This window comes from Magnolia sinica, chromosome 9 (assembly GCF_029962835.1).
Source record: "Magnolia sinica isolate HGM2019 chromosome 9, MsV1, whole genome shotgun sequence".
NCBI lineage: Eukaryota > Viridiplantae > Streptophyta > Magnoliopsida > Magnoliales > Magnoliaceae > Magnolia > Magnolia sinica.
In genome coordinates, this window is record NC_080581.1 from 10776494 (window position 1) to 10802351 (window position 25858).

Consider the following 25858-nt stretch of genomic DNA (forward strand, 5'->3'; position numbering starts at 1 on the left):
AAGGTTTTTAGTGTCGGGAGTCCTTATCCTAAGCTTTCCCTGTGGTGTGGTCCACTTAAGTTCTAAAAATTTCTCATTTTGTTCTATCAAGGATAATATAAGGGTTTTTACATGGTAAACGGATTGGATGACAATAAAAAATCAAATTAGGTCTCACACATTGTGCTGTATGTTACTATTAACCTACACAGGTTTGTAATATTGGATACAGCCTGGTCAATACATATACTCACATGCATGGTGCCTGTAGCCACGCTATTTTTTCTGTGAAGCAACTAAAAAAGATCCGTACATTGCGAGGCACCGGATTCATGGAGGGACACAAGCCTACCATAGCCATGGTAGCGTTGCAAATATCGTATGCAGCCGTGAATCTCACCTCAAGAGCAGCTCTTACACATGGGATGAGTCCAAGGGTCGTTGTTGTCTACAGGCAAGCCATAGCTACTATTGTCATGGCACCCATTGCTTATTTTGTTGAGAGGTTCTCTCTCTCTCTCTCTCTCTCTGCTTATTTTGTTGAGAGGTTCTCTCTCTCTCTCTCTCTCTCTCTCTCTCTCTCTCTCTCTCCTCAAGTTTTGACAGATGGGCCATGGTAGAATAATTCAGACCGTTGACAAGATTGGGTCCCATCTTCCACACATACATTGGGTGGACCATAGTTCAAATTTTGAAAAACTCGACTCGACTCGACTCAATAAGTTATGAATGGTCATGAATTACGTGTGCATGGCTTCCCGATAGAGCCAGTTGATGCAACCTTCATCAAGTGACTCAGTTCGAGCCGTGCTGGGTTGCATCGAATCGACTGAGTCAGAAAGCCAAGTCGTGACTGAGTCGAGCTCACCAGCGAGTTTCATGGTGACTCAGGAGAATTTTGAGTCGAGTCATAGAGGAGTCTTAAAACAATGGTGTGGGCCATCGGTAGATACCTGTGATAGTTCACCAACATTTTGAAATCTGTGGTGATTCATCTCCTTCACATGGCACTCATGTACGTCTATTCAGACCGTCTAAATTGTGGAGCACCAGGTGGGTGGCATATATCTCTAAAATACTACCGATCAAGAAATTATATTAAAGAAAATCTAGTGAGTGTCCCAAATTCCAACGGTATGAATGGATGGGTTAATGTCACTAATTGTGGGGTTATGCTCCATACACGGTTGGTTCAGGGGATGGTCTGGATTACCGTACAATCATGTCATGACTCACGTGAATAGTCCAAGACACCGTTATTTTTTATTTTTGAAATGATGGTGAGTGTTGATGCAAATGTCCGGTTCCTCCTCTTGGATCTTCGTGTACCTGCACAAAAAGGGGACAAAGGAGACCCTGGCTTGAGCAGGGGACCCTCCGATGCTAAAGTCAGGCCTGGATTTTGGGTCTAAGAGTATTGAGGAGCTTTTTAGAGAGAATTTCTTTCGTACCTTTCAGGGTGATCGGGGTCCCTCTTTTATAGCTGCTGGGGCATTTAATCGCACGAGGATTCTCTTCCTGATATTGTGCGCGGGATCTTCTCCTAGTATCCCGGGGATTTGGGTCGTGCCCATCTGGAGCCTTCATCCGATCCCGTGAGCTTCGGGGTTGGAGATCTTATCCCAAGATATCCGGGATGAGGCTTGATCTTGCGATGGCCGATCTGGTAAGGTGGTCCGCCCGACGCATGCCCGGAGTGCGGATGAGTCGTCGGAACCGACTCAACCTTTGTCGTCGGAACCGACTCAACTTCTGTCTCGGTTTTGCGAATCATGCCTCGGGTTTGGCACATTCTTAGGCGGCCGAGGCATTAAGTCCGAATCTACGGACTTTTATCTTTTGTTCCCAACAATAAGCCCCCCTACTCCGTGTGTTTCATATGACACTTAGGAGTAGCGAGTTTTGAGTCGGTTCACAACCCAGTCCGAGACAGTAGGTGGTCATTTAATGCGTTCCATGTCGCCTTTGACGGGAGGCGGTTCGGTTCCTGACATCGCATGCGCCGTCAGCCATCAAATCGCTTATCCCGCCAATGAGGGTTGGACACGTAACAAGGGCATTATTGTCGTCAGTCGACGAGCGCCACGTGTCGAGTGGGGGAATCGATGCAGGCGTCGAATCATTTCCTCATTAATTACTCCCGCCATATGACAATCTTATAAATTGGTGGGGGTCCCGCATTTTGAACTTCTATTGCCATTCCTACTTTTCATTCCCTTTAGAGCCTTCTCAGTCTTTCATCTTCTTCCTTTCCTCTCTCTTAACCGTCAGCGCTTCCTTCCGCCATTTCCGTTTTCCTTTCTCCCTCCGGTGAGTTTCTCCTTCCTCTTTATTAGATAATAATGGCGGATAGGGGTTCTCGAAGTCCCCAGGGGGGAGCTTCCGGAGACGAAGGCGAAGCGCAACGTTTTTGGAATGTTGCGGAATCGCCTTCCTTACTGACGGAGATAGCAGTGGATGCCAACGCTGCTTTTCTATCTGAGAGAGTCACTGAAGTTCCGGCGGAGCGCCCTGCTTCTGTCGTTCCTTCTCGTGGTGGGTCGTCTTTATTAACCCGCCCGGGAAGGCCTAACTTCCCGAGGGGCATGGAGGAAGATGAGGAGGAAGAAGATGAAATGTTGATTGCCGAGGGAACCTCCGATCCAGTTCCTGTCGATGAACCGGCGCTTGCCGAGTCTGAAGGAGAAGGATCGGGGGAAGATTTAAGTGGTCCGGTTCCCTCAGTTTTAACCGAGGCGGACTTAGACAGAATCCGAATCGGGTATCATATCCCCGAGTCGGTCATCACCTATCTCCCCCGTCCAAATGACTTGCCGGATCACCCTCCTGCTGGGGCGGTCGCCATTTACCAAGTGTCAATGCAATGCGGCTTGCGTCTGCCCCTTCAGGCCATTGTCCGGGGAGTACTGTCTCGAATTCGGATTGCCCCGGGGCAGATAGTCCCGAATGGGTGGAGGAACTTATTCGAGTGTGCGGTGTTGTGGGCCGAGATGGAACAACCACCGCTTTCAGTCAACGAATTTCTCCACCTGTATCAAGTGCGGGTGAATCCGAACTACCCTGGCTTCTACGTCTTCGCTGCCTGGCGAGGCGGAGGCGGTTCCCTGATCACTGACCCTCCCACTTCCAACAAACATTGGAGAGAGCGTTGGTTTTGGGCATGTGGTCGCTGGGAGATGGATGAGTCCGGGCCCTGCGAGGCCCGTGTTCCTCGGACATTCCAGAGGGCAGGTGACTTGGGTTTTCTCTCTCTCGCCCCTTTTCATTTTTTGTAATATTCTGAGTCTGAAGGACTTGTGTCTAGCAGATATCCCGAAGAAGCGGCCGAAGCTCGGCTCCAGTGCCTCGGCTCGGATCAAAGAGTTGAGGACGTTGGACCCAGCAGCTAGATCTTGGAAGGAGCTTTTACAGCCGGAGCGCCTTCATCTTGCAGGTCTAGATTCGGAAGTCACAGGTAACTGAAAATGTGTCTTCTGAATGTTCCGAATTTCCCCTGACTTACTTCGTTTTTTTTTTTTTTTTTAGATCTGCCCGAAGCCCGTCTTATCCTCAGGATTATTCCCGAGTCGGCTCCCTCAGAAATGACTGGAGCTCGTCCTCCCCTTAGGGCAGTCACGAAGTTGAAGGCTCCTCCGCGGTCGGTTCTTCTGTCGGAGCCTCGGCCGCCTAAGAGGCAGAGGGCGGTGCGGAAGGAGAAAGAGCCAGCGAGTTCTTCTGCCCCTCCCGTCGTCGTAATTCCCGACCCAGAAGAAAGGGCTGAAGAGACGGCGGTTGCTGCCTCGGAACCTCAGGCGGCACCCGAGTCGGCAAACGTTGAGACGGACGTTCCGAGACGGGAGGAAGAGACCAGGGCCGCGTCTTCCAGAGGGGAAGGTGAGACGAGGACCGCATCCTCCAGAGGGGAGGAGACGAACCAGGAAGGGCCGTCTGTCCTGCAGCAAGTGATATCGGGGATGGTTCCCTGGGCCTTAGCCCACGGGGGCGAAAGAGAGTTCGTGAGGCTCTACAACGCCCCGTCATCGCAAACCGTCAGCCATGCAGCAAGGGTGCTTCTTGAACTCGCTCCCTGCTTGATTAAGGCCGGCAAGGAGCTATCCTCGACGCATCGGCTGCAGACTCTTCTGTCGAAAGCCGAAGGGCGACGTGAGGAGGCCGAAATCCAAGTCGGCGTCCTGACAGGCGAGGCGTCCCTCGCCCGGAAGGCTGCCGAAGATGCGAAAGCAGAGGCGGCTTCCTCCAGAAGAGCCTTGGAGGATGCGCAAGCAGAGGTTGCTCGGGTACTGGCCCTTCTCTCCGAAGCTGAAGAAGAGAACCGGCGAGTTCTCGCAGTTCATGCTTCGTGCGCAGATGAATTAGCTCGGGCTAAGCTTGAAGCGGCAGAGCATATTCGGCAGGCCGACGAGAAGACTCGGGAGGCTGAGAAGGCCAGGGACCAAGCCGTCCAAGCTTTCCTTGAGTCGGCGGAGTTCGAGGACGAGAGGGACCGCTTGTTCCAAAGCGGATATCTGGAATGCGTCAAGGATATAAAGAAATCTTTTCCTGACCTTGACCTTTCAGAAATCGAGGGTGGAGCAGCCTCGGAATCCGAGAATCCGGACGCCGCTGCTGAAGACACTGCTGCTGGGGACGAGGCCGGTGCATGAGGACAGTTACCAGGGCCCTTTGATTTTTTCTTTCTATTCACTTTGATATATTCACACATTGTATTTGTATGTGTTTTGATGAATGAAGAAAAAAAATGCTTAGCTTTATTCATTTGACTTGGCTTTAATCTTTCTTAGTTCAGAGTCTTTAAACATTGAGTACCGAGCTAAGGATAGTAGACCTTGAGGTGTTCAGCGTTCCAAGGGTGAGGCAATGGTTGTCCGTTTAGGTCTTCTAGCCGATACGTTCCTGGTCGGATGGTGCCCGAGACGATATAGGGTCCTTCCCAATTGGGTCCTAGCGTACCCGACCCAAATTCCTTGGAGTTGGGAAAAACTTTCCGGAGAACCATATCTCTCATTCGAAACCTTCTAATCTTAACTCGGGTATTGTAGAACCGAGCCACTTGTCGTTGCCGTGCCTTCGTGCGCAGCCGCGCCATTTCCCTTTGTTCGTCCAAAAGGTCGAGTCCGAGTGCAAGGAGTTCTTCGTTCTCTTCTGCATTGAATGAGGTGATTCGAGCCGAAGGTAATCCGACTTCGATGAGGGTGACGGCTTCTGAGCCATAAGCTAGTGAAAACGGAGTCTCTCCTGTGGCCGTTCGAGCTGTCGTTCGGTAAGCCCAAAGAATTTTCGGGAGCTCTTCGGCCCATGCTCCTTTGGCCCGGCCAAGCTTGGTCCGAAGATGTTGCTTGATAATCTTGTTAACCGCCTCAACTTGTCCGTTGGTTTGAGGGTGATGAGGTGAAGAATAAACGTTTCTGATTCCGAGGTTGTCGCACATCTCGCGAAAGCTCCTATTATCAAATTGCCTTCCATTGTCTATGACAATGGTACGGGGTACTCCGAATCGGCAGATAATATTTTTCCACACAAACTCGGTGATCTTCTGCTCGGTTATTTTAGCTAATGGCTCCGCCTCGGCCCACTTCGTGAAATAGTCCACTGCTACCACAGCAAACTTGGTCTGACCTTTTCCCATAGGGAGCGGGCCTATGATGTCGACACCCCACTGTGCGAAGGGCCAGGGACCAGTCATCGGCGTCAGTGCCTCGGGGCTTGCCTCGGAATTGCCGCGAATCGTTGACATTTGTCGCATTTTTGGACGCTCGCGGGCGTCGTGTTGGATAGTGGGCCAGTAATATCCCTGTCGTAGGACCTTATGGGCGAGAGATCGCCCTCCAGAGTGGTTTCCGCAGATTCCTTCATGGATTTCCCGTAATACATAGTTTGCCTCGCAGGGTTCGAGGCACCGCAGCAACGGGGCGTAATAACCTTTCTTATAGAGGGTTCCGTTGAGTATGGTGTAACGGGAGGCTCGGATCTTAATTCGTCGAGCCTCGGCGCGATCCTCAGGCAACTTTCCTTCGTCAAGGTATTGGCGGATTGGATCGATCCAGGATGGTTCCGAGTTGATTGTATTGACGGCCTCGCTAATTGGTTCATCTATACTCGGCTTATCGACGTATTCGACAGGGACGGACCTGGGTATTTCATCTTCATCGGCTGGCGAGCTTTGCCAACAAATCGGCTTTGCTATTTTCTGTACGAGGGATCCGAGTGACACGACAGAGTTGAAATCCGTTGATAAGTTCTTTCGCTTTCTGCATGTATGCCCTTAACTGGTCTTTCCGTGTCTGGTATACACCGGTAACTTGATTAACAACCAACTGAGAGTCGCTGAAAACACTGAGGTGCGTGACCTCCAAGCTAGCGGCGAGACGGAGGCCGAGTAACAACGCTTCATATTCCGCCGTATTGTTCGACGCTTGGAATCCGAGTCGTAAGGCATACTGTATATAGGTATGATCGGGGGTTTCCAGCACAACCCCAGCTCCACTTGCCTTCGAGTTGGAAGAACCGTCGACAAATAGTTTCCAGGGAATAGGGCAGGTAAGGGTCGGGGGAGCGGTTGTTGTTGGGACTGCAACATCCTTTGGCATATCGTTGACCGGGAGCTCGAATGGTGGAGTTCCTTCGGCGATAAAATCAGCTACTGCTTGCCCTTTGATTGCTGCCTTCGGTCTATATTGAATGTCAAATTCACTCAATTCGATGGCCCATTTCGTGAGTCGGCCGGAAGCTTCTGGTTTCTGCAATACCTGGCGAAGCGGAAGATCGGTCATTACGATGATGGTATGGGCATGGAAGTACGGCCTGAGTCGGCGAGAGGAAGTGATTAAAGCCAAGGCCATTTTTTCCAGGCTTGGGTATCTTGTTTCTGCCGGCAATAATGCTTTGCTGACGTAGTAAACCGGTAGTTGCTTCCCTTCGAACTCTCGTATCAAGGCCGAGCTAACCGCTACCTCGGACACCGCTAGGTAAAGGAGCAAAGACTCCCCCGATTCGGGCTTTGATAAGAGAGGTGCAGAACCGAGACATGATTTTAATTGTTGGAATGCCGCTTCACACTCTTCCGTCCAGTCCATTGTTTGTCTTCCTTTCAACTGTCTGAAGAAAGGGAGACATTTATCCGTGGCTCTGGACAGGAACCGATTAAGTGCTGCGACTCGTCCAGTCAACCTTTGTATGTCCTTTATGGTTTTAGGGGATTCCATATCAATCAAAGCCTTTATCTTCTCAGGGTTTGCCTCTATTCCTCGCTGACTAACCAAGAAACCGAGGAACTTTCCGGAGCGCACCCCAAATGCGCATTTATTCGGATTCAGCTTCATCCGAAACTTTCGTAGGGTGAGAAACATTTCTTCCAAATCATTCACATGATCTGCCGCGTGTATACTTTTGACGAGCATGTCATCAATATATACTTCCATGGTTCGGCCTATAAGCCGAGCAAAGATTTTATTAACTAATCTTTGATAGGTTGCGTTGGCATTCTTCAGACCAAATGGCATCACTCGGTAACAATAAAGGCCTTTGTCAGTGACAAAGGTAGTTTTTGATTTATCTGTCTTATGCATTGCAATTTGATTATATCCTGAATAAGCGTCCATGAAGCTATGGAGCTCATGTCCGGCGTGTTATCTACTAGCTGGTCTATCCTTGGAAGCGGAAAGCTATCCTTTGGGCGAGCTTTATTTAAGTCGGTATAGTCAATACAGAGACCCGCCACTTCCCGTTGGATTTCTTTACGAGCACGACATTCGCGACCCACTCGGATAATATACTTCTTCTATGAAATTAGCATGGAGGAGTTTGTCGACTTCTTCCTCAATGATAGCGTATCGTTCGGGCCGGCGGTGCGCTCGTCGTATCGGTCGATCGACGGATCGATGTTAGTCGGTGAGTTACCACGAGGGGTCGATTCAGGGCATATCTTCATGACTCAGGCAAAGACGTCGGCGTACCTACGGAGCAGGGCATCAGTTTTTCTTTCAAAGGGGACTGCAGAGACGAGCCAATTCAAACCGTCTTGGATCCATCTGTCTCGACCAAGGGGACGGAGACAAGATCCTCGACCGGCTGTCCTCGTTCATAATTCTCGCCCCGAGGGTCCAGCGATTCGATCGTTAATATGTTGGTCGGACTTTTGTCGGCGGCTCCTTTTACGGCTATCATGTAACATCGCCTCGCATCCTGCTGGTCTCCTTTGACAATTCCGACTCCCGACTCGGTCGGGACTTTCATTGAAAGATGGTATGTGGATACCCTGGAGGAGACTCAATGAAGGTCGGCCGAGTATCGCGTTGTATACTGAGGGTTGATCGACGACCAAGAAGTCAACCATCATCGTCGTCTGACATGGGGCACTACCAGCAGTGAGCGGCAATGAGACAATCCCTTCAGGCAGTACCTGTCCTCCGGAAAAACCGATCAACGGGGTCCGAACTGGGCGTAGTGTGGACCGTTCGATCCCCATTTTGTCGAACGCCTGGGTAAATAACACGTCTGCAGATGACCCCGTATCGACGAGTATCCGAAACACCTTTCGGTTAGCGATAGCCAGGGTGACAATCAATGCGTCATCGTGAGGGTGATAGATGCCTCGGGCATCTTCCTCTGTGAAAGAGATGCAATATCTTTCTCTTTTCTTCTCCTTTGGTGGCCGATCTATGATCATGAGCTCGGACTGAGGCTGAGTAAGTTTTCTTGCATGATTCCTTCGTGCATTGTTTGAGTCGCCCCCACCTTGTGGACCGCCGATAATCGTCCGGATTTCTTCCATAGGCTGGCTCTCGGTCGGGCGTGCCTCAGCTGCCCCAGCTTTAACCATATGTTCTCTGAGTCGGCCGTCTTTTATGAGTCGTTCGATCTCTTCTTTTAGGTGACGGCAATCACTTGTGTTATGTCCGTGATCACGGTGATAATGGCAGTATTTATCTTTGTCCCGCCGATTAGGATTACTCCTGAGCTTACTGGGCCAGTTAACAAAGCCTTCATTTTTTATTTCCATCAATACTTCTTCCCGAGTCTTGTTTAGGGGAGTATATGTGAAAAATTTTCGATCCGGCCATTTGCCTGACCTTCGCTCATCACGCGCCTGATCATCCTTGCGCTTCCTTCCTCCGGCCGAGTCGGCTTCCTTTTTTGCCGACTCTTTTGCCAAAGTTTTAGTTTCACGCAGGATTCGCGCTTCCTCGGCATTCGCATACTTATCCGACCGTGCCATAAATTCTGCCAGAGTGTCGGGCGGAGTTTTGTCTAGAGAGGCCAGGAATGACTTATCTCTAACTCCTTGCATGAGCGCATTGAGAACCGTTTCCTCTGAATGTTTTCGAACCTGAAGGGATTCGAAATTAAAACGCTTGATATAATCTTTCAGTAGCTCTCCCTGCTTTTGAACTACGTTGTTCAGATGTGCAGGGGGCTTCAATTTCTTCTTTCCGCCGATGAAGTTGGTGAGGAAGGCGTCGCTCAGCTCAGCAAATGAACTGATGGACTTTGGTTTCAACTGTTTGAACCACAGTCGAGCTACATCGGTCAATGTAAGAGAAAAGGCCCGACACATTACTGCATCCGAGGCATCGTGGAGCTCCATATAGGTTCTGAAGCATTCGATGTGCTCCGTTGGGTCGGTCTTGCTGGTGAAAGGAGTGATTTGAGGTAATCGAAACCTCTCGGGCAACCGGGCCTTCAGTACCGAGTCCACAAAGGGGGACGCCTTCGCTTCGGACCCGGTTGGATATACATTCCGGCCGTGCTTTATGTCCGCCATCTCTTTCGCCATTTCTTCCCGCACTTCTCTTTTAAATTTTTGAATATCGGCTTTCCAAGGTTCACTGCTCTCTGCCGTGCCTTCCATGGATGGGCGATTGCGCCTTCTTCGCTCTATCTCGTGCCGAAGATCAGTCGGGGGGAGGGAAGCGTTGGCTGACTGCGCTGGAGATGGTTCTGATCCGCCTTGGGGTTGGCTCGGCCGGAAAGACTGCGGCGCGGAAGGTTGAGGATCAACCGCCGCCGTCGGTACGTGCGCTGTCTCCCCTTGAGGATGCGGGAGTGGCTGCATTTGCTGCTGATACATTCGTTCCAGCATCTGCTTCATCATATTCATATCGGAGCGGATTTCTTGAACCTCCTTGTCCAACCGCCCATCGTCGCGACCCCGCTGATTGTTGCTTGTTCCGGTCGCCCCTCGTCGGCGGTTGTTAGGTGGGTTCTGGGCTGCGGGAACCGCGATCGGACCCGCTGGCCCTGTAATCGCATTCTCATTCAAATCTTCTTCTGGGACCGTCCTTCTAGTCATCACCATTGAAATCGGTATTGAGATACGAGATGGCTTTTTGTACGTTCCCACAGACGGCGCCAAGCTGTTGATGCAAATGTCCTGTTCCTCCTCTTGGATCTTCGTGTACCTGCACAAAAAGGGGACAAAGGAGACCCTGGCTTGAGCAGGGGACCCTCCGATGCCAAAGTCAGGCCTGGATTCGGGGTCTAAGAGTATTGAGGAGCTTTTTAGAGAGAATTTCTTTCGTACCTTTCAGGGTGATCGGGGTCCCTCTTTTATAGCTGCTGGGGCATTTAATCGCACGAGGATTCTCTTCCTGATATTGTGCGCGGGATCTTCTCCTAGTATCCCGGGGATTTGGGTCGTGCCCATCTGGAGCCTTCATCCGATCCCGTGAGCTTCGGGGTTGGAGATCTTATCCCAAGATATCCGGGATGAGGCTTGATCTTGCGATGGCCGATCTGGTAAGGTGGTCCGCCCGACGCATGCCCGGAGTGTGGATGAGTCGTCCGAACCGACTCAACCTTTGTCATCGGAACCGACTCAACTTCTGTCTCGGTTTTGCGAATCATGCCTCGGGTTTGGCACATTCTTAGGCGGCCGAGGCATTAAGTCTGAATCTACAGACTTATATCTTTTGTTCCCAACAGTGAGCTATCATGAGAGTCTTGTCGTTGTCTCCAACAGAGAATCAGGCCGGACTTGGGACCGATCACATCTCCAATGCATTTTCGGAAGCGGATTGGCTGGTGTACCACCCACCACCGACCTGGCTGGTGTGTTGACGTCACCAAGTTCTATGGGTCCCATCATGCGGTATGTCTTATATCCAAACCGTCCGTCCATTTGGTGAGATCAAGTGGACCACACTGCGAAAAGCAGTGGAGGATTGAACGTCTACCTTTGAAGTGATTTTAGGGGTGACAGAAGTTTTGGATCAATATGATATTTGTTTTTTCTCTTCATTCATGTCTATGTGACCTTATGAACAGATTGGATGGAAAATAAATGTTATAGTGGGCCCTACAAATGTTTTAATGGTGAGAATCATTGTTCCTGCAGTAGTGTGGTCTATCATTAGTATATTATTTAGCATAGAACCCTCAATTCTAAGGGGCCCACCGTGATGTGTGTGTGTGATGTCCACTTCATTTATCAGACACTAGGGTCAAAATTCAGCCCAATGCACAACTGAGGTGGGTCACACCACATAAAAATGTGGATGGGAACACACCATGAAAACTTTCTAGTTAGTATGTGGGACCCACATAAAATACTGCAAGTGTACTTATAGTATTTAATATAATACTATAAGTCCATTGAAATATATACTGTTTTTGGCTTTTAAGTTGTATATTTTTGTGTTTATATCTTTAAGTGTTTTATTATTAGTGTACTTAAATTTTTAGTTTAATTATTAAAAAGTCAAGTTGAATCAATCTTGAGTCAACCCGGCACAGCTGGTTATCAAGTCGAGTCCAGTTTTCAAATTTTTAAATTATGTTGCCAACTAGTTATCCTTACCACCAGAGGTTCTTTTTGAGGCATTTCGACGGGAGTAAATGGAGGTAAGTTGATGAAATTTGGAGTAAATGGAGGTAAATGGTATTTGAAGTATGCTTATATAGAAATAAATGCGCGTAAATAAAATGAAATATGAATAAATGCGCATGTAAATAAAATCCTCTCTACAAGAGAGGATTTGGAAGTAAATCAGGTGAAATGCATTTTTAAGTTTCCTTGGAGGGACGGACATGTAAACAAATGTGCCACTATGTACGTGTCATCCTAATGATACTTCGAAATAATCTAAATATCAGCCACATCACTAAAATTACACCAAAAGAACGATCCAAATCATCCAAAGGATGGCCATTTAAATGGATGATTAAAAGATGATCATTACGTTTGTGACCCACTCGAGGCTCGAAATTTTCTCATTTTTTAATAAAGTATATATTTCAATGGACTTATTATAATCATTCTATTAAATACTACATATGTACACTAAGTCAGGTATTAAAGTTGATGTGGGATATCATATATATTCATATGAATATATTGAAAATTTTCAGATGCATTCCAATTCCTCCCATTTGCCCCATTCAAACAGAATATTTTGATTTCAAATGCATTTCATTTACTCCCATTCAAACACAACCGTATAAGTTATTTACTCCCATTTCATTTACCTTCAAATCCATTTCCCATTAACCTACATTTACAAGCTCCTGATATACTTGCTAATCATGTAATTTTTTTATCAAGTCAAATCCATCCAAACACATGTAGGTTGTTTTCTACAATATACAATATATATAGCCACCATATCTCATGCTATTATACAAATATCCGTCTACATACCATCTTAAAACATACTACCATACAACCCACCATATCCCATAGCTATAATTGATTAATCCCATATATATGATTTTGATATCAAGTGTTTAATCAAAACAATCTTCAGCAACAAGTGTAGTTGGTTACGTCGATCAATCATTATGATTCTTCATACAAGGCTAAACCATTAGAGTTATTGATTCTTTGTTGACAATCTTAGTTCTCATAAGAAATTTAATTAATCACCCAACACGCCAAGATCCACTTGACAATCCTAATCCCCATAGGAAAAAACTCAACATTATTTACCTAAATGTTCATATATTAGTGAATAAAAGTAACATGTTAAGTCTCATTAAGACCATAGGTCTTCTTAAGTTTAAAGTAAGTGAAATAAGCATAGAAAGTATATACTCCTACCAAATAAAAAAATCCAACTTGATGTCCTAGATCCAATCAATGCATAAACTAGCACACACCTGCACATATATGTGGGGACAATGACCAATGGTAGTGACTCAACATATTGTCAGTTGTCACACTATACATGGTGGTCCATAGGTTGTCCCCATTTATCTGCTAGCTATGCAAAATTCTAAATTTGAAAAAACCCAAAAACATATTAAGCCTTACACATCAAACTTGTCTTCATTTCTTAAGGATATAGAGGTCTTGAAAGGTCTCCCAAACAAAATGTCTAAATCATATCCATTTCATACATGCATAATAACAATAAACTTTTATAAGATAAAAAGATATAATTCATTAGATTAAAAGATCACACATTCCAACATATTTCACCCATGAATAATTTGAGTCCCAATAAGGCAGTTAACACAAGTAATCCATCAAGTTTTTTTATAGTCATATAAGTTTGTGTTTTTGTATAACTCTAATTGCATATTTCACAGGAGAAAACCGACTGCAACAGCTTTAGGAGTAAAGAGCTTGTCTTTGATGTTTATTATCTCTCTAATTGGGTATGTTTCAAGACAGTTTTCTTTTTTATTGAATGATTATATGCAATTGGTTTGTACCCAATTGCAGTCCCTATGTGTTGATTTGAATGAAGAACAACCATCTTCTAATGATCCAAACCATTCAAATAATGGTCCTTTTGTTTTTGTTAATCATTCATTTCCAAGACATGATATTTGATGGTTATGATTAGTTGTGTCAAAATCTCTCTTATTGAATGATTATATGCAATTGGTTTGTACCCAATTGCAGTCCCTATGTGTTGATTTGAATGAAGAACAACCATCTTCTAATGATCCAAACCATTCAAATAATGGTCCTTTTGTTTTTGTTAATCATTCATTTCCAAGACATGATATTTGATGGTTATGATTAGTTGTATCAAAATCACTCTTAAAATACATAAGCAATCTATCCTAGGTCTACTTGATGGATTGTCTAGTTCCATTTTTGGACCTTTTATAAATGCCATGATTGGACCATTCATTTTGCAATTTGTTGATCAAATGGTTAAGATTAACCGGTAAGTGCCATATTTCTTTATTGGCCCGTGAAGACTTATTGGAACAAATAAGTTCCATATTTCCTTATTGATCCATGCAAATTGAAAATCAGATTGTCCCGGAGTCAAATATAACACATTTGCATAATGATAGAAAACAAACTAGTGTTGGTCCATTCCTTTAGCTCTAAACAAGTTCTCTTTATTTCTCCTTTTGTAATATGACAAAATGAATTATTGTTATTTTCTTTTTTTCTTTTTTTATGTGGTTGGAAGATTGGCATTATTTGCAGGGTAACAGCTAATCAAAACTGCTATTTCATGGGCATGTCTCTCACATCATCATCGATTGCAAGCGCTATGGGTAACCTACTTCCAGCAGTTACTTTCGTGATGGCAGCTTCTTTAGGATAAATCCTTTAAAACTAATGTTTAATAAATCAAGAAATCACTTCCTCCGATGGAGAACTACTGCATTAGACATCAGAGATACAATGGTGACTAGTAGGAAAGGGAACAAAGGGTCTAAGTCGGACTAAGAGGAGATCCGAGCTTGATCCTTTTAGTGATCGTCTGGATGCCCAACTTAGACCAAATTCATTAATATGCATAAGTGGGCCTCGTTTTCGGTTCATGCCCAAATAATCTAGTCTTGCTTAAGTTTAAAATAAAAGGATCCAAATCAAATTTATTATTCTATCAATGGTGAACAAGTAGCGGACAACTTTATAAATTGTTAGAGTAGAATGAAAGCAGGTTAGAAGATTCGACATAGGGAAAAAAACAACTTAACTCGCATTATAATTTCCAACTATCATAATCTTATGACCAAATATCGTAATTATGCATATAATATATTGTTGGAAAGCAATTAATGGATTCTACGACTTGGTCAATTGAGTTCAAGACATTATATCTCATTTAGTTTCACAAAATAAAATTATTTTAGAGATTAATTTTCAATTTGAAGTCAAATTTTATAATTTTTAATAAATTTAAATTTATTATTTTTAATCATATGTGTTTGAAGAATTGTATGTTATTTCGAGAACTTTTTAAGTTATCTTACAGTAATTTACTAATGTGGGTAGGTTTTAGTGTCTTTACAATTTTTAGTAATATATTATTTTGAAAAGTTCACTATTTTGAGTTGAATTAAAAGTGTAAGCTTATTTAAAGCATATCTATGGCATTGGAAAGAACAATTTATTCTTTATCATCCTTTTCTTCTCGTTTTAGTATAATTTTTTCCTTATACGTTCAAGAATACTATCATCTTTTCTCCCTTTTTTTTATGCACTCACCTAAGTAGAGTTAGTCTGATTTATAATTCCCTATTCCATATAGGCTTACAATTGGATACTCAAATAGATGTTTTCTTTAACTACTTTTTATATTTTATTTAATTGTATTAAGGCCTTTCTGGGTGCCAATTAATAATGAGTTCATATCATTTTTCTTAATAGTTATTATACATCAGAGAGCATTTTTTTTGTAGGGATTTTTTTCTTTTTTTTTTAAATCCTTATAAGAACTATTTATATAAAAATGATTTGTAATACATAATTATCATTAACTAAAATCAAATGACTCATTTTTAAGTGGTATCCAAATGAGCCATTAATTAAGTAAATTTTGAAAGTGTGTTTTAAATCAGGTTCCCTAGCTTGGTATTTGTTGAATGCATTTTTGGGTGTATAAAAAATCCAAGCCATTAGCTGACGCAGGGGAGGACGTGAGGTCGAGCACCGTCTTCCTCAAGAGGATAACTATTCTGAATCCACGGAACTTCTCTGGACTCCTCACAGAGACTTCTCGAATCCACGAGGAAAGAAAGCAGAAAATAGAAATAAATTCTAATAAATTCGAAATTGATTAATGAATTATTAAAAACGAGTTCACAACCCTTTAAATAAGGGTACCAAGCAATGGGAAAGAAATTAGAATCAAACTACAACTCAAACTCCTAGAATCCGCGACTTACTATAAATAGTAAACTTACTATTTATAGACGGTCGTGATGTCTACTAGTGTGCAAGGTTTTCGGCCAAAAATAGTAAGTGTCCTATTTGGCTTCACCAAACCGTTCTCCTAATTATTCTAAGCTCTTTTCACGTTGGGCGCAACTCCTAAAGCCCGACGGATGAAGAGTTATAATCAAACTAAAACTTACTATTTATAGTAAAAACGAAATTAAAACAGGGAAACGACCATCGATCAAGGGGTTTTTCGCAATTCCGGGCTGCGTAACCTGGCGTAGCAGGGTTGGTTGGCTAAAGTAGCTCGTTCTACCCCAAAATCATATATTTTACGTCAGATAACTCATTCCGGATTGCAAGATACGCCCGATCTAAGGTCCGACGGTCCGGATCACTTCTGTCGTCGACCGGGCCTTTTCTGATCCATCTTGGCCATGAAACTGTCCGTGACCCGCTCTACATCAGTCCCCTCCACTTCAAAAGAACTCGTCATCGAGTTCTCATCCTGCGCTGGTTCATGATAATCGGACAGGTCCGCCGTGAGATTGCCATGTCATCTGGAAGATCAACAACATAAGCATTGTCATTAATCTTTCGGATAATTGGTACCGGTCCAATCTTTTTATTCTTCAACTAGTTTTACGTTCCGATCGAAAATCGTTCTTTGTGCAGATGGACCATTACTTGGTCGCCCACCTCGAACACTTTTTGTCGCCGATGCTTGTCCGCTTGCTCCTTATATTTTTCGTTCGAAGCATGTAGCTTGGTTTGTACCTCCGCATGAATGCCCATGATCTTGTCAGCCATATGTTCCACTGCAATGCTCATGCCTGGGAGCTTGGGCAGAGGGACCAAGTCTAGTGTATGGCGAGGTACTCGTCCATAGATAACCTGGAACGGAGATTTTCCTATCGAGCGGTTCACCATGTTGTTAAATGCAAACTCCGCTTGAGACAAGGCCAAATCCCACTGCTTCGGTTTTTCTCCTGAAATACATCGAAGGAGGTTTCCCAATGTGCGATTCACAACCTCAGTTTGACCGTCAGTCTGTGGGTGATAGGGGCTGCTGAACTGAAGTCGTGTATCAAATCGAGTCCACAAAGTCCGTCAAAAGTGGCTTATAAACTTCGTGTCACTATCAGAAGTAATAGTCTTGGGAACCCCATGTAGTCTCACAATTTCTCAGAAGAATAGATTCGCCACATGTGTTGCATCGAGAGTCTTCTTGCATGGAATAAAGTGTGTCATCTTGGAGAAACGATCTACTACCACAAATACCGAATCCATGCCGCATTGTGTTCGTGAGAGACCAAGCACGAAGTCCATAGATAAATCCTCTCAAGGGCCATCAGGCAAAGGTAACGGAGTGTAAAGGCCCGTATTATGAGATTGCCCCTTAGAGGACTAACAAATATAACAACGTTGGACTACCTTTCCCACATCACGTACCAATTGCGGCCAGTAATATCGTTATTCCACAAGAGCTCGCGTCTTGTCTCGCCCAAGGTGTCCACTGAGGTCACATCCATGTAGCTCTTGGATTATCTATTCCCTTAGCGAACTGTTTGGGATGCACAATCGATTTTCCTTGAAAAGGAACCCGTCTTGCATATGTAAGTCGCCGGGGTGACCTTCTTGGCATCTGACCCATGCGTCCTTGAAGTCATCGTCATCGGCATATATGTCTTTGAGGCGCTCGAACCCGACAACCTCATTACTCATAGTGACTAACAAAGTTACACGGCGACTCAGTGCATCAGCTACTTTGTTCTATTGCCCTGACTTATGTTTTAGTACGAACGTGAATTCCTGCAAAAACAAGATCCATCTAGCATGCACATAGTTAATGTTAGCTTGACTATTAATGAATTTGAGAGATTGATGGTCCGTGTAAAGTATGAATTTCCTTTGAATCAAATAATGTCGCCAGTGCCGCAATACCTGGACCACTGCGTATAACTCGATCTCATATGTAGACCACTTCTTACGTGCATCGCTAAATTTCTCACTGTAGAAGGCTACCGGCCTACCTTCTTGAGACAAAACTCCTCCAATTCCGACATATGAGGCATCACATTCGACTTCAAAAAATTTGTCGAAGTTGGGAAGTACAAGAACCGGGGTCGTGGATAATCTGCACTTGATTTCGGCAAAGCTCCTGTCGGCTTCGTCAGTCCACTGAAACTGCCCTTTCTTCATGCAATCTGTGATTAGTGACACAATGGTACTGAAATTTTTCACGAACCGACGATAAAATGTCGCCAGTCCATGAAAACTTCGCACTTCATGATTATTTGTAGGACCCGGCCATTCTCTGATTGCCTTCACCTTTTCCTCATCCACCCGAATGCTCGTGGATGTGACGACAAAACCCAGGAACAATAGTCTATCAGTCATGAAGCTGCACTTTTTTAAATTGAGGTACAACTTATTTTTAGTGAGTACTTGAAGGACCTTCTTGAGGTGTTCCATATGGGTGGTTTCGTCTTGACTGTATATCAAAATATCATTGAAGTAAACTACAACGAACCGCCCAATGAAAGGTTTCAGAACTTTGTTCATCAATCTCATAAATGTGTTAGGCGCATTCGAAAGACCGAAGGGCATGACCATCCATTCGTATAATCCTTCTTTGGTCTTAAAGGTCGTTTTCCACTCATCACCCGACCGTATTCGAATCTGATGGTAGCCGCTCCTTAGGTCTAATTTAGAGAATATTTTTGCACCCGCTAACATGTCCAACATATCATCCAACCGTGGTATAGGAAACCTGTATTTTATGGTGATTTTGTTGATGGCTCGACTGTCGACACACATACGTCAACTCCCATCTTTCTTTGGAGTTAATAGAGCTGGTACAGCACATGGACTCATGCTCTCTCGAATAAGACCCTTACGAATCAACTCCTCTACTTGTCCCTGCAGAATCTCGCACTCATTCGATAATGGGGACGATTAGGTAAACTGGACTCAGGGACAAAGTCGATATGGTGTTGGATATCCCGCATGGGGGGTAACCCATCGGGAAGGTCATCAAGCCAGATTTCCTTGAAATCATGTAACAAGGGCCTTAGTCTTTCAGGGATGTTGGTAGGCTCGAGTTCTTCCCCTTTTACAATTAATGCATAAGTCTGTCCTGTTTCCTTTGATTCTTCCACGAAGTCCCGTATGGTTAAGAGAAAATGGCCCTCCACTTTAGAAGTTTCAGGTGGTCCCTCTGGATCCATAGGGGCCAATATGGTCTTTCGGCCGTCCTTGACGAAAATATATATATTATCTCGCCCTTTATGAGTGGCGTCACAGTCAGATTGCCAGGGCCGACCGAGTAGTATGTGACATGCTTCCATGTCAACCACATCGCATACTACTTCATCCTTATAACGTTTGCCAATTGAAAAGGATATGGTGCATCGTTCAGTTACCTTTGTTTCGCTGACCTTCTTGATCCAACCGATTGTATATGGAGAAGGATGACGCTCCGTTTTCAATTACAATTCTTCCACCATAACCTTGGAGACGATGTTCTCGCTGCTCCCACTGTCAATGATCACGTCACAAACCTTTCGATTCACCGTACACCTAGTGTGGAAGATGTTATGTCACTGTGGACGCACTTCTTTTCTTGGCGCATATAATAGTCGCCTTACGACGAGCGACTCGCCGTGATCTTGCTGAATCCAACCTGAATCATCTACCTCGTCCTCGGTGGCATGCTCCTGTTCTTCAATATCTGGATCTTCATAAGCGTTATCAGCACTACCATCATTGATGGCGAGGTTTGCCACTTTTCGCTGGGGACAAGTAATTGATAGGTGGCCCGGTTGGCCACAACGATATCAGTTATCAGGCCTTGGCCGAGCATAGGGGTTCGAGATTCTACTTGGACCAGCAGCAGTCGATACGCCTATTTGGGGTCTAGCTTGCCCGCTTCCCTGATCTCGGTTCTCAAACATAAGAGGTTGAGTGCGTGCTCCTACGGACTCCTTCCCCTTAGGCTATGCAGTTCCCTGGGGTAGACTTGCCACAAGGATCCTTGCAGTAGGATAGGTCCTTGTACTAGGACGTTCAGTTGCGCTTCTGCCCGAGTAGCCAACTTGATCGTATCCTTCATCGTCCAGACGGACTGCATCTGGACCCGATCCTGGATAGCCATACGCAATCCACCGTTAAATCGGGCGATTTGCTGCGATTCAGTCTCGACCAAATCGTTACGCGCCACCAGGCGGTAAAATTCTTCTGTGTATTCTCTCATCGACTGACTACCATGTCGACAATTTTGGTATTGTTGGAATAATACCTTATCGTAATCGCTAGGGAGGAATCGGGCACGTAGTAGCTGCTTCATCCGCTGCCAGGTGCGGATTGGTGCTTTCGTCTTCCTAGTTTGCGCGAGTTGCAGTTGTTCCCACCAAGCTGAAGTTTCTCCTTTCAACTTGTAGGCCACAAGCTTGACCTTCTTTGCTTCAGGGATATCCATATAGTCGAAAAATCGTTCAACTTTAGAAAGCCAATCGAGAAAATCCTCAATGTGTAGTAGGCCATTAAAGATAGGAATATCAACCCTCATCTTAAATTCTCGATCTGTTCGATCTACTCGATCGCCGCCATGTCTGGGATGTTGGAAGATTATGTCGTCAATTTCCTCCTCACTAGACCCCCTTTCCTCAGGAATGACCCTTGGATGTACTGCCGGTATTATCCTACGATCAGGGTGATTAATTGGGGGTGGAGGATTGCCACCAGGAATACGGAGTTGCCTTAGGTTTTTCGCCAAGAGATCTGCTATACGGTCGATGGAAGCCTGCAGCCTTTACATGGCTTGCTGATTCTCTCATTGCGCTACTTCGAAAGCTGCCGCCGTTAAAGGTAAATTCCCTGGAGCTTAGCCATAGATAGGGCCCACCAAGATGTTTGTGATAAATCCCTGTGTCCATCTGTTTTGCGACGCAGGGGAGGACGTGAGGTCGAGCACCGTCTTCCTCAAGAGGATAACTATTCCGAATCCACGGAACTTCTCTGGACTCCTCATAGAGACTTCTCGAATCCACGAGGAAAGAAAGCAGAAAATAGAAATAAATTCTAATAAATTTGAAATTGATTAATGAATTATTAAAAATGAGTTCACAACCCTTTAAATAAGGGTACCAAGCAATGGGAAAGAGATTAGAATCAAACTACAACTCAAACTCCTAGAATCCGCGACTTACTATAAATAGTAAACTTACTATTTATAGACGATCGTGATGTCTACTAGTGCGCAAGGTTTTCGGCCAAAAATAGTAAGTGTCCTATTTGGCTTCACCAAACCGTTCTCCTAATTATTCTAAGCTCTTTTCACGTTGGGCGCAACTCCTAAAGCCCGACGGATGAAGAGTTATAATCAAACTAAAACTTATTATTTATAGTAAAAACAAAATTAAAACAGGGAAATGACCATCGATCAAGGGGTTTTTCGCAATTTCGGGCTGCGTAACCCGGCATAGCAGGGTTGGTTGGCTAAAGTATCTCGTTCTACCCCAAAATCATATATTTTACGTCAGATAACACATTCCGGATTGCAAGACACGCCCAATCTAAGGTCTGATGATCCGGATCACTTCTGTCGTCGACCGGGCCTTTTCTGATCCATCTTGGCCATGAAACTGTCCGCGACCCGGAGTGGGGTCCACCTTGATATATTCAAAGGCTAGCCAATTTGATATTCGGGACCTAATGACGATCCATCGTTGGATAGGCATTAGCCAAATGCTAAGTTCTATAAGTTTAAACAAGTTGCTTGGGCCACCATCAGCATGTATAAACCCAGACCCAGGTCGATTAGTTATCTGGTCTAGAACATCAGACCCTGGTTCAACCCAAGGCTCATCTTGCGGCTGAGCCAGCTTCGCCCAGTTGCAACCTAGTGGCCGACCTAATGCAGACCCTGGCCCCTTTTTTTTTTTCCAACGGTCCATTGTTTACATAAAGAAAGCGTCCATCTAGTAATTGGACCGGCCTGATTTCTCGGCAAGGTCGTCTACACAGTTAGGGCCCACCTGATGAGTGGTTTAGATGATGTCCACGAAAACATTAACATGGTTTTATTTTGATTAATCTACTCAGATTGGAGAAAGTCAATATAAGAAGTTTGGTGAGCGTAGCTAAGGTGATCGGAACCGTTGTTTGCGTTATGGGAGCAGTGTCCATGGCATCGATCAAGGGCTCAAAGCTTCTCAACGTGGAATTCCCAACATCCAACTTTATTTTCCAATCAAAGGCTGAGAATTGGGTTTTGGGTTGTGCTCTTCTCTTTGGAAGCTGTTGTTGCTGGTCAGTATGGCTAATTTTACAGGTACGTAGTACTACGCCTTTTCAAATTCCTCATGTTTGGCCCTCAGCTCACACGTACATACCACACGTGTGCTAGGCAGAATCCATCAGCTCATCAGCTGGGGCACATGCATGTGTGCAAAATAACTTGACCAATGGTGCACATTTAACATGCATGTGCGGTCCACCAAATGAGTGGGCCAGCATGATTTTTACCCAAACACGTGCTTCACATTGGCACGTGTGAGCAAAGAGTACTCGATCAAGTGATGTTTACCCTTCAATTATCTATGACAGGTACCCATGTCTAAAAGGTATCCTGACCATCTATCTTTATCGGCTTGGATGTGTTTCTTTGCAACGATTCAATCAGGAACGGTCGCGATCTTCTTAGGACCGGACCTAAAAGCTTGGGAGTTGAATTCAAGCATTAAAATCTTGTGTTCTATCTATACTGTAAGTAGTTCTTCTAATTATAATTTCACTATCTTTTCTTTATAGAGGAACTATAGAGATTTGTCCTTGGTCTTGATTATGTACAGATGTGGCCCATTCTTTTGTAATCGTGACCATTGATCTGCTGGGCCCCATCATGGATGGACCCTATCCTAAGGATCTTCCAGATTGTAAGATTCTCGCCGCTCTATCTTTGGGCCCCATGAAAATCAACGGCATGGTCCATCCACAGTGGGGTCCGGAACAGTCTGGATCAGTTAACTGTGGGCCCCACCTTCATGGGATGTTAGCAACATTCCAAAAACTATAAGATGACACGTGTAAGTACCAATCGTCAATCTGAACCGTTCATTCATTCATACAACTAAGGAATAAGCTATGATGCAAAAATCAGACTAACTGGATGATCAATAGCATGGAAAATGGACAGTCAATATAGAGCGGATAAACAAAATAAGCCTAATCATCATCTTGAAACATCCATTTGATAGATCTCACATTATATTGCTTATGATTCCAAAGAATCACTTATGTTTGATGATTCTAGCCATGTAATCTATGGCTAATTTTTTTAAAAAGGACGGTTGTCAGAAATTGGCCCCATTGAAAGCGTTCACATCATCCAATCGGGGCAATTTTAGCACCATAGCTTGCTCCTAATGGTACTATTGAATGGACGGTTCGGATTGATGATTAGACACATGTCATTGCTAACACAACCCCAAAAGGTGGGGACACTAACAAACCCTTTAATATAAACTATTCAAAGTATCAGTATAGATGCATCACGAACCAAATTACAGTTATTTGCTTAACTGACTATTGGATTGATGGTCATTTATTGGACGGTTAAAATGAAAAATATCCAGCCGTTCTATTAGATGGGCCACATGGTGAAAACCTCACTCATCAGAGATTAATTACACTATCCAGAAAGGGTAAGTTACAACAAATGGTCCAGAAAACTAACGTTTTTATGGATGGTGAGGATCTCCAATTGGTGAGACTTCTTCCTTGTGGACCATACGCAGCGTGTATAACAAGATGAACGGTCTGGATCATGGCAATAAGGGTCATAAGGGGCGTGATCATAGGTGGGCCTCCATAGCATTCATCTTGTAACTGTAGCCGTCCAAATATCATCTGATAAGTTCGTGTGCAGGGAATTATGGGATCTGGGATCTTATTTTACGTGCAATCATGGTGCATTTCAAAAAGAGGGCCCCTATTCTCTGCAATGTTCAACCCCTTATGTACGGTGATAGTGACCATTTCAGCTTGTGATTTCCTCCATGAAGAGCTTTACGTTGGAAGGTATGTTTTCAGGTAGTCATTTGAGCCTTTGGTAGGGCTGCTAATGGGCCAGGATGGCCCACTTCTGGCCGGGCTTGGGGCTATGTCTGAGAACCCGTTAGCCCAAACTAAGACAGGCCTGGCCCATCCCATTGATGGTTTCAACCGCAATTTTCTCATCTATCATGCATGATGGGCCATACCTATCAAACAACATAGATCTTGCACAAAAGTAGGTGGCTGTGCTTGGGCTCAGGCCGTTTGTTTTCTTACCAATGATCTGATTGGGCTCTGGGCCCACTGCAACCTTACTAATAGATGCTTAAGCCCTAATGTGGGTTCATGTGAGTGGCTTACACGTGCGAATATGGTATACGTGTGTGATATTTTAACCACTCATCGAGAGTACATGGTCCAGAATCAAGGCTCATTTGGTCATCAGGTAGGCCATATTGTAGAACAAAAGTAATGGACGGTGTGCCGGACTAGATGAGCCAAAGCGGCTCTATTTTTTGGCAAGGGCTTTGACATGGTAGGGTCCGCCTGATGAGTGGCTCAGATCCTGGCTAAACTTTCTATGTTGGTACGTGTGGCTATGAAAATAGAAGATGCGTGTGCATGTTGACACAGTACTCTTTACTAAGTGCCGGCTTCATCCAGCCGTTGGTTTTCAATAGATCAAGAAACGTTACTAACAAAATGACTGTTTTGTCCCCTAGCTTGGTAGGTGCTATTGCTGTTGTGGGTGGGCTGTATGCCGTTCTTTGGGGAAAGGCCCATGATATAGATGCTAGGATGGAGGTAAGCCCAAGAGATGGTTCCGTACAGATAAAAGCCTCTTCAGATGAATCAACGGACGGTTGTAAAATTGACATCAAGGAGCCCCTGTTGGGTGATAAATTGCAAGCTATTGACCGAAACGAGACTACCCAATGAGTGGACCCGATTGTAATTTTGTTTTTATTTAATTGTAATTTTGTTTGATTTTAATGGTTTAAAAATTTGTTTGTAGTGGGGCCCACTGCACCAATGTCATGGATGATGAGATGATTGAAAGCTGTCCAATTCGATCCCGCATGAAGGCCCGATAATGATCTTTGTGGGTCAGACCCGGGCCTGATCACGAGGTCGGGTTACTAAAGGACTGGTCTGGTCTAACCAGACCAGTAAGGGATGGTTGGTCTGGCCGCTTCCACACACATACAAGTTATAGATGAGTAAGGGTGGCAATAGGCTAGGTTAGGATCTGTCAGTGCTGAAAGCTCTGTTAGTGGCCCCACTCTGGCTAAAAAGGGCTCGGCCCATACCAAGTTTAGGGTTTGTTTTAAGATTGTCAAAAGGATGTGGAAAATACAACTCGTGGAATTTTAAATTTTAGATTTATGGTCCTATTAGCTGATGAAAAATGATAAAGGATCTCCATTTAGATAATTTTAGGTTCTTCAATTTTTTAGAAAAACAAGTGCAAATTATGAACTCCGGAAATAGCGTCCACACATTTTGTCTCTTTTTTTTTTTTTTTGGACGTGCGAGTTAACTTGTACCAGTGATATAATTGACTTAAAGTCGTTATTAACCAATTAGCTCAAAATTACATAGTTGGGCTAGACCTTGCAGAATTTATAAAAACTAGAAAATCTGAAGAGTCTCTTGCTTTAAAGTAACTCATGATCTACAGTCTAGGATTCCGAGTAAAGAACATTAGTTATAGAGAGGGAAGGTGTTAGACAGTCTCTATGTCTGTACAAG

At 44.5% G+C, this 25858-nt stretch overlaps 1 protein-coding gene across 1 annotated transcript; it reads left to right on the forward strand.

Moving 5' to 3' along the window:
- Positions 1–25045, forward strand: LOC131254863 (WAT1-related protein At4g30420-like). The gene is made up of 8 exons (XM_058255567.1): positions 1–484; positions 1651–1653; positions 13504–13572; positions 14366–14481; positions 22153–22382; positions 22658–22816; positions 23979–24130; positions 24829–25045. Exons 1-8 carry the CDS (start codon positions 234–236, stop codon positions 25043–25045), a joined length of 1197 nt encoding a protein of 398 aa, XP_058111550.1. The 5' UTR covers positions 1–233.
- The last annotated feature ends 813 nt before the right edge of the window (positions 25046–25858 follow it).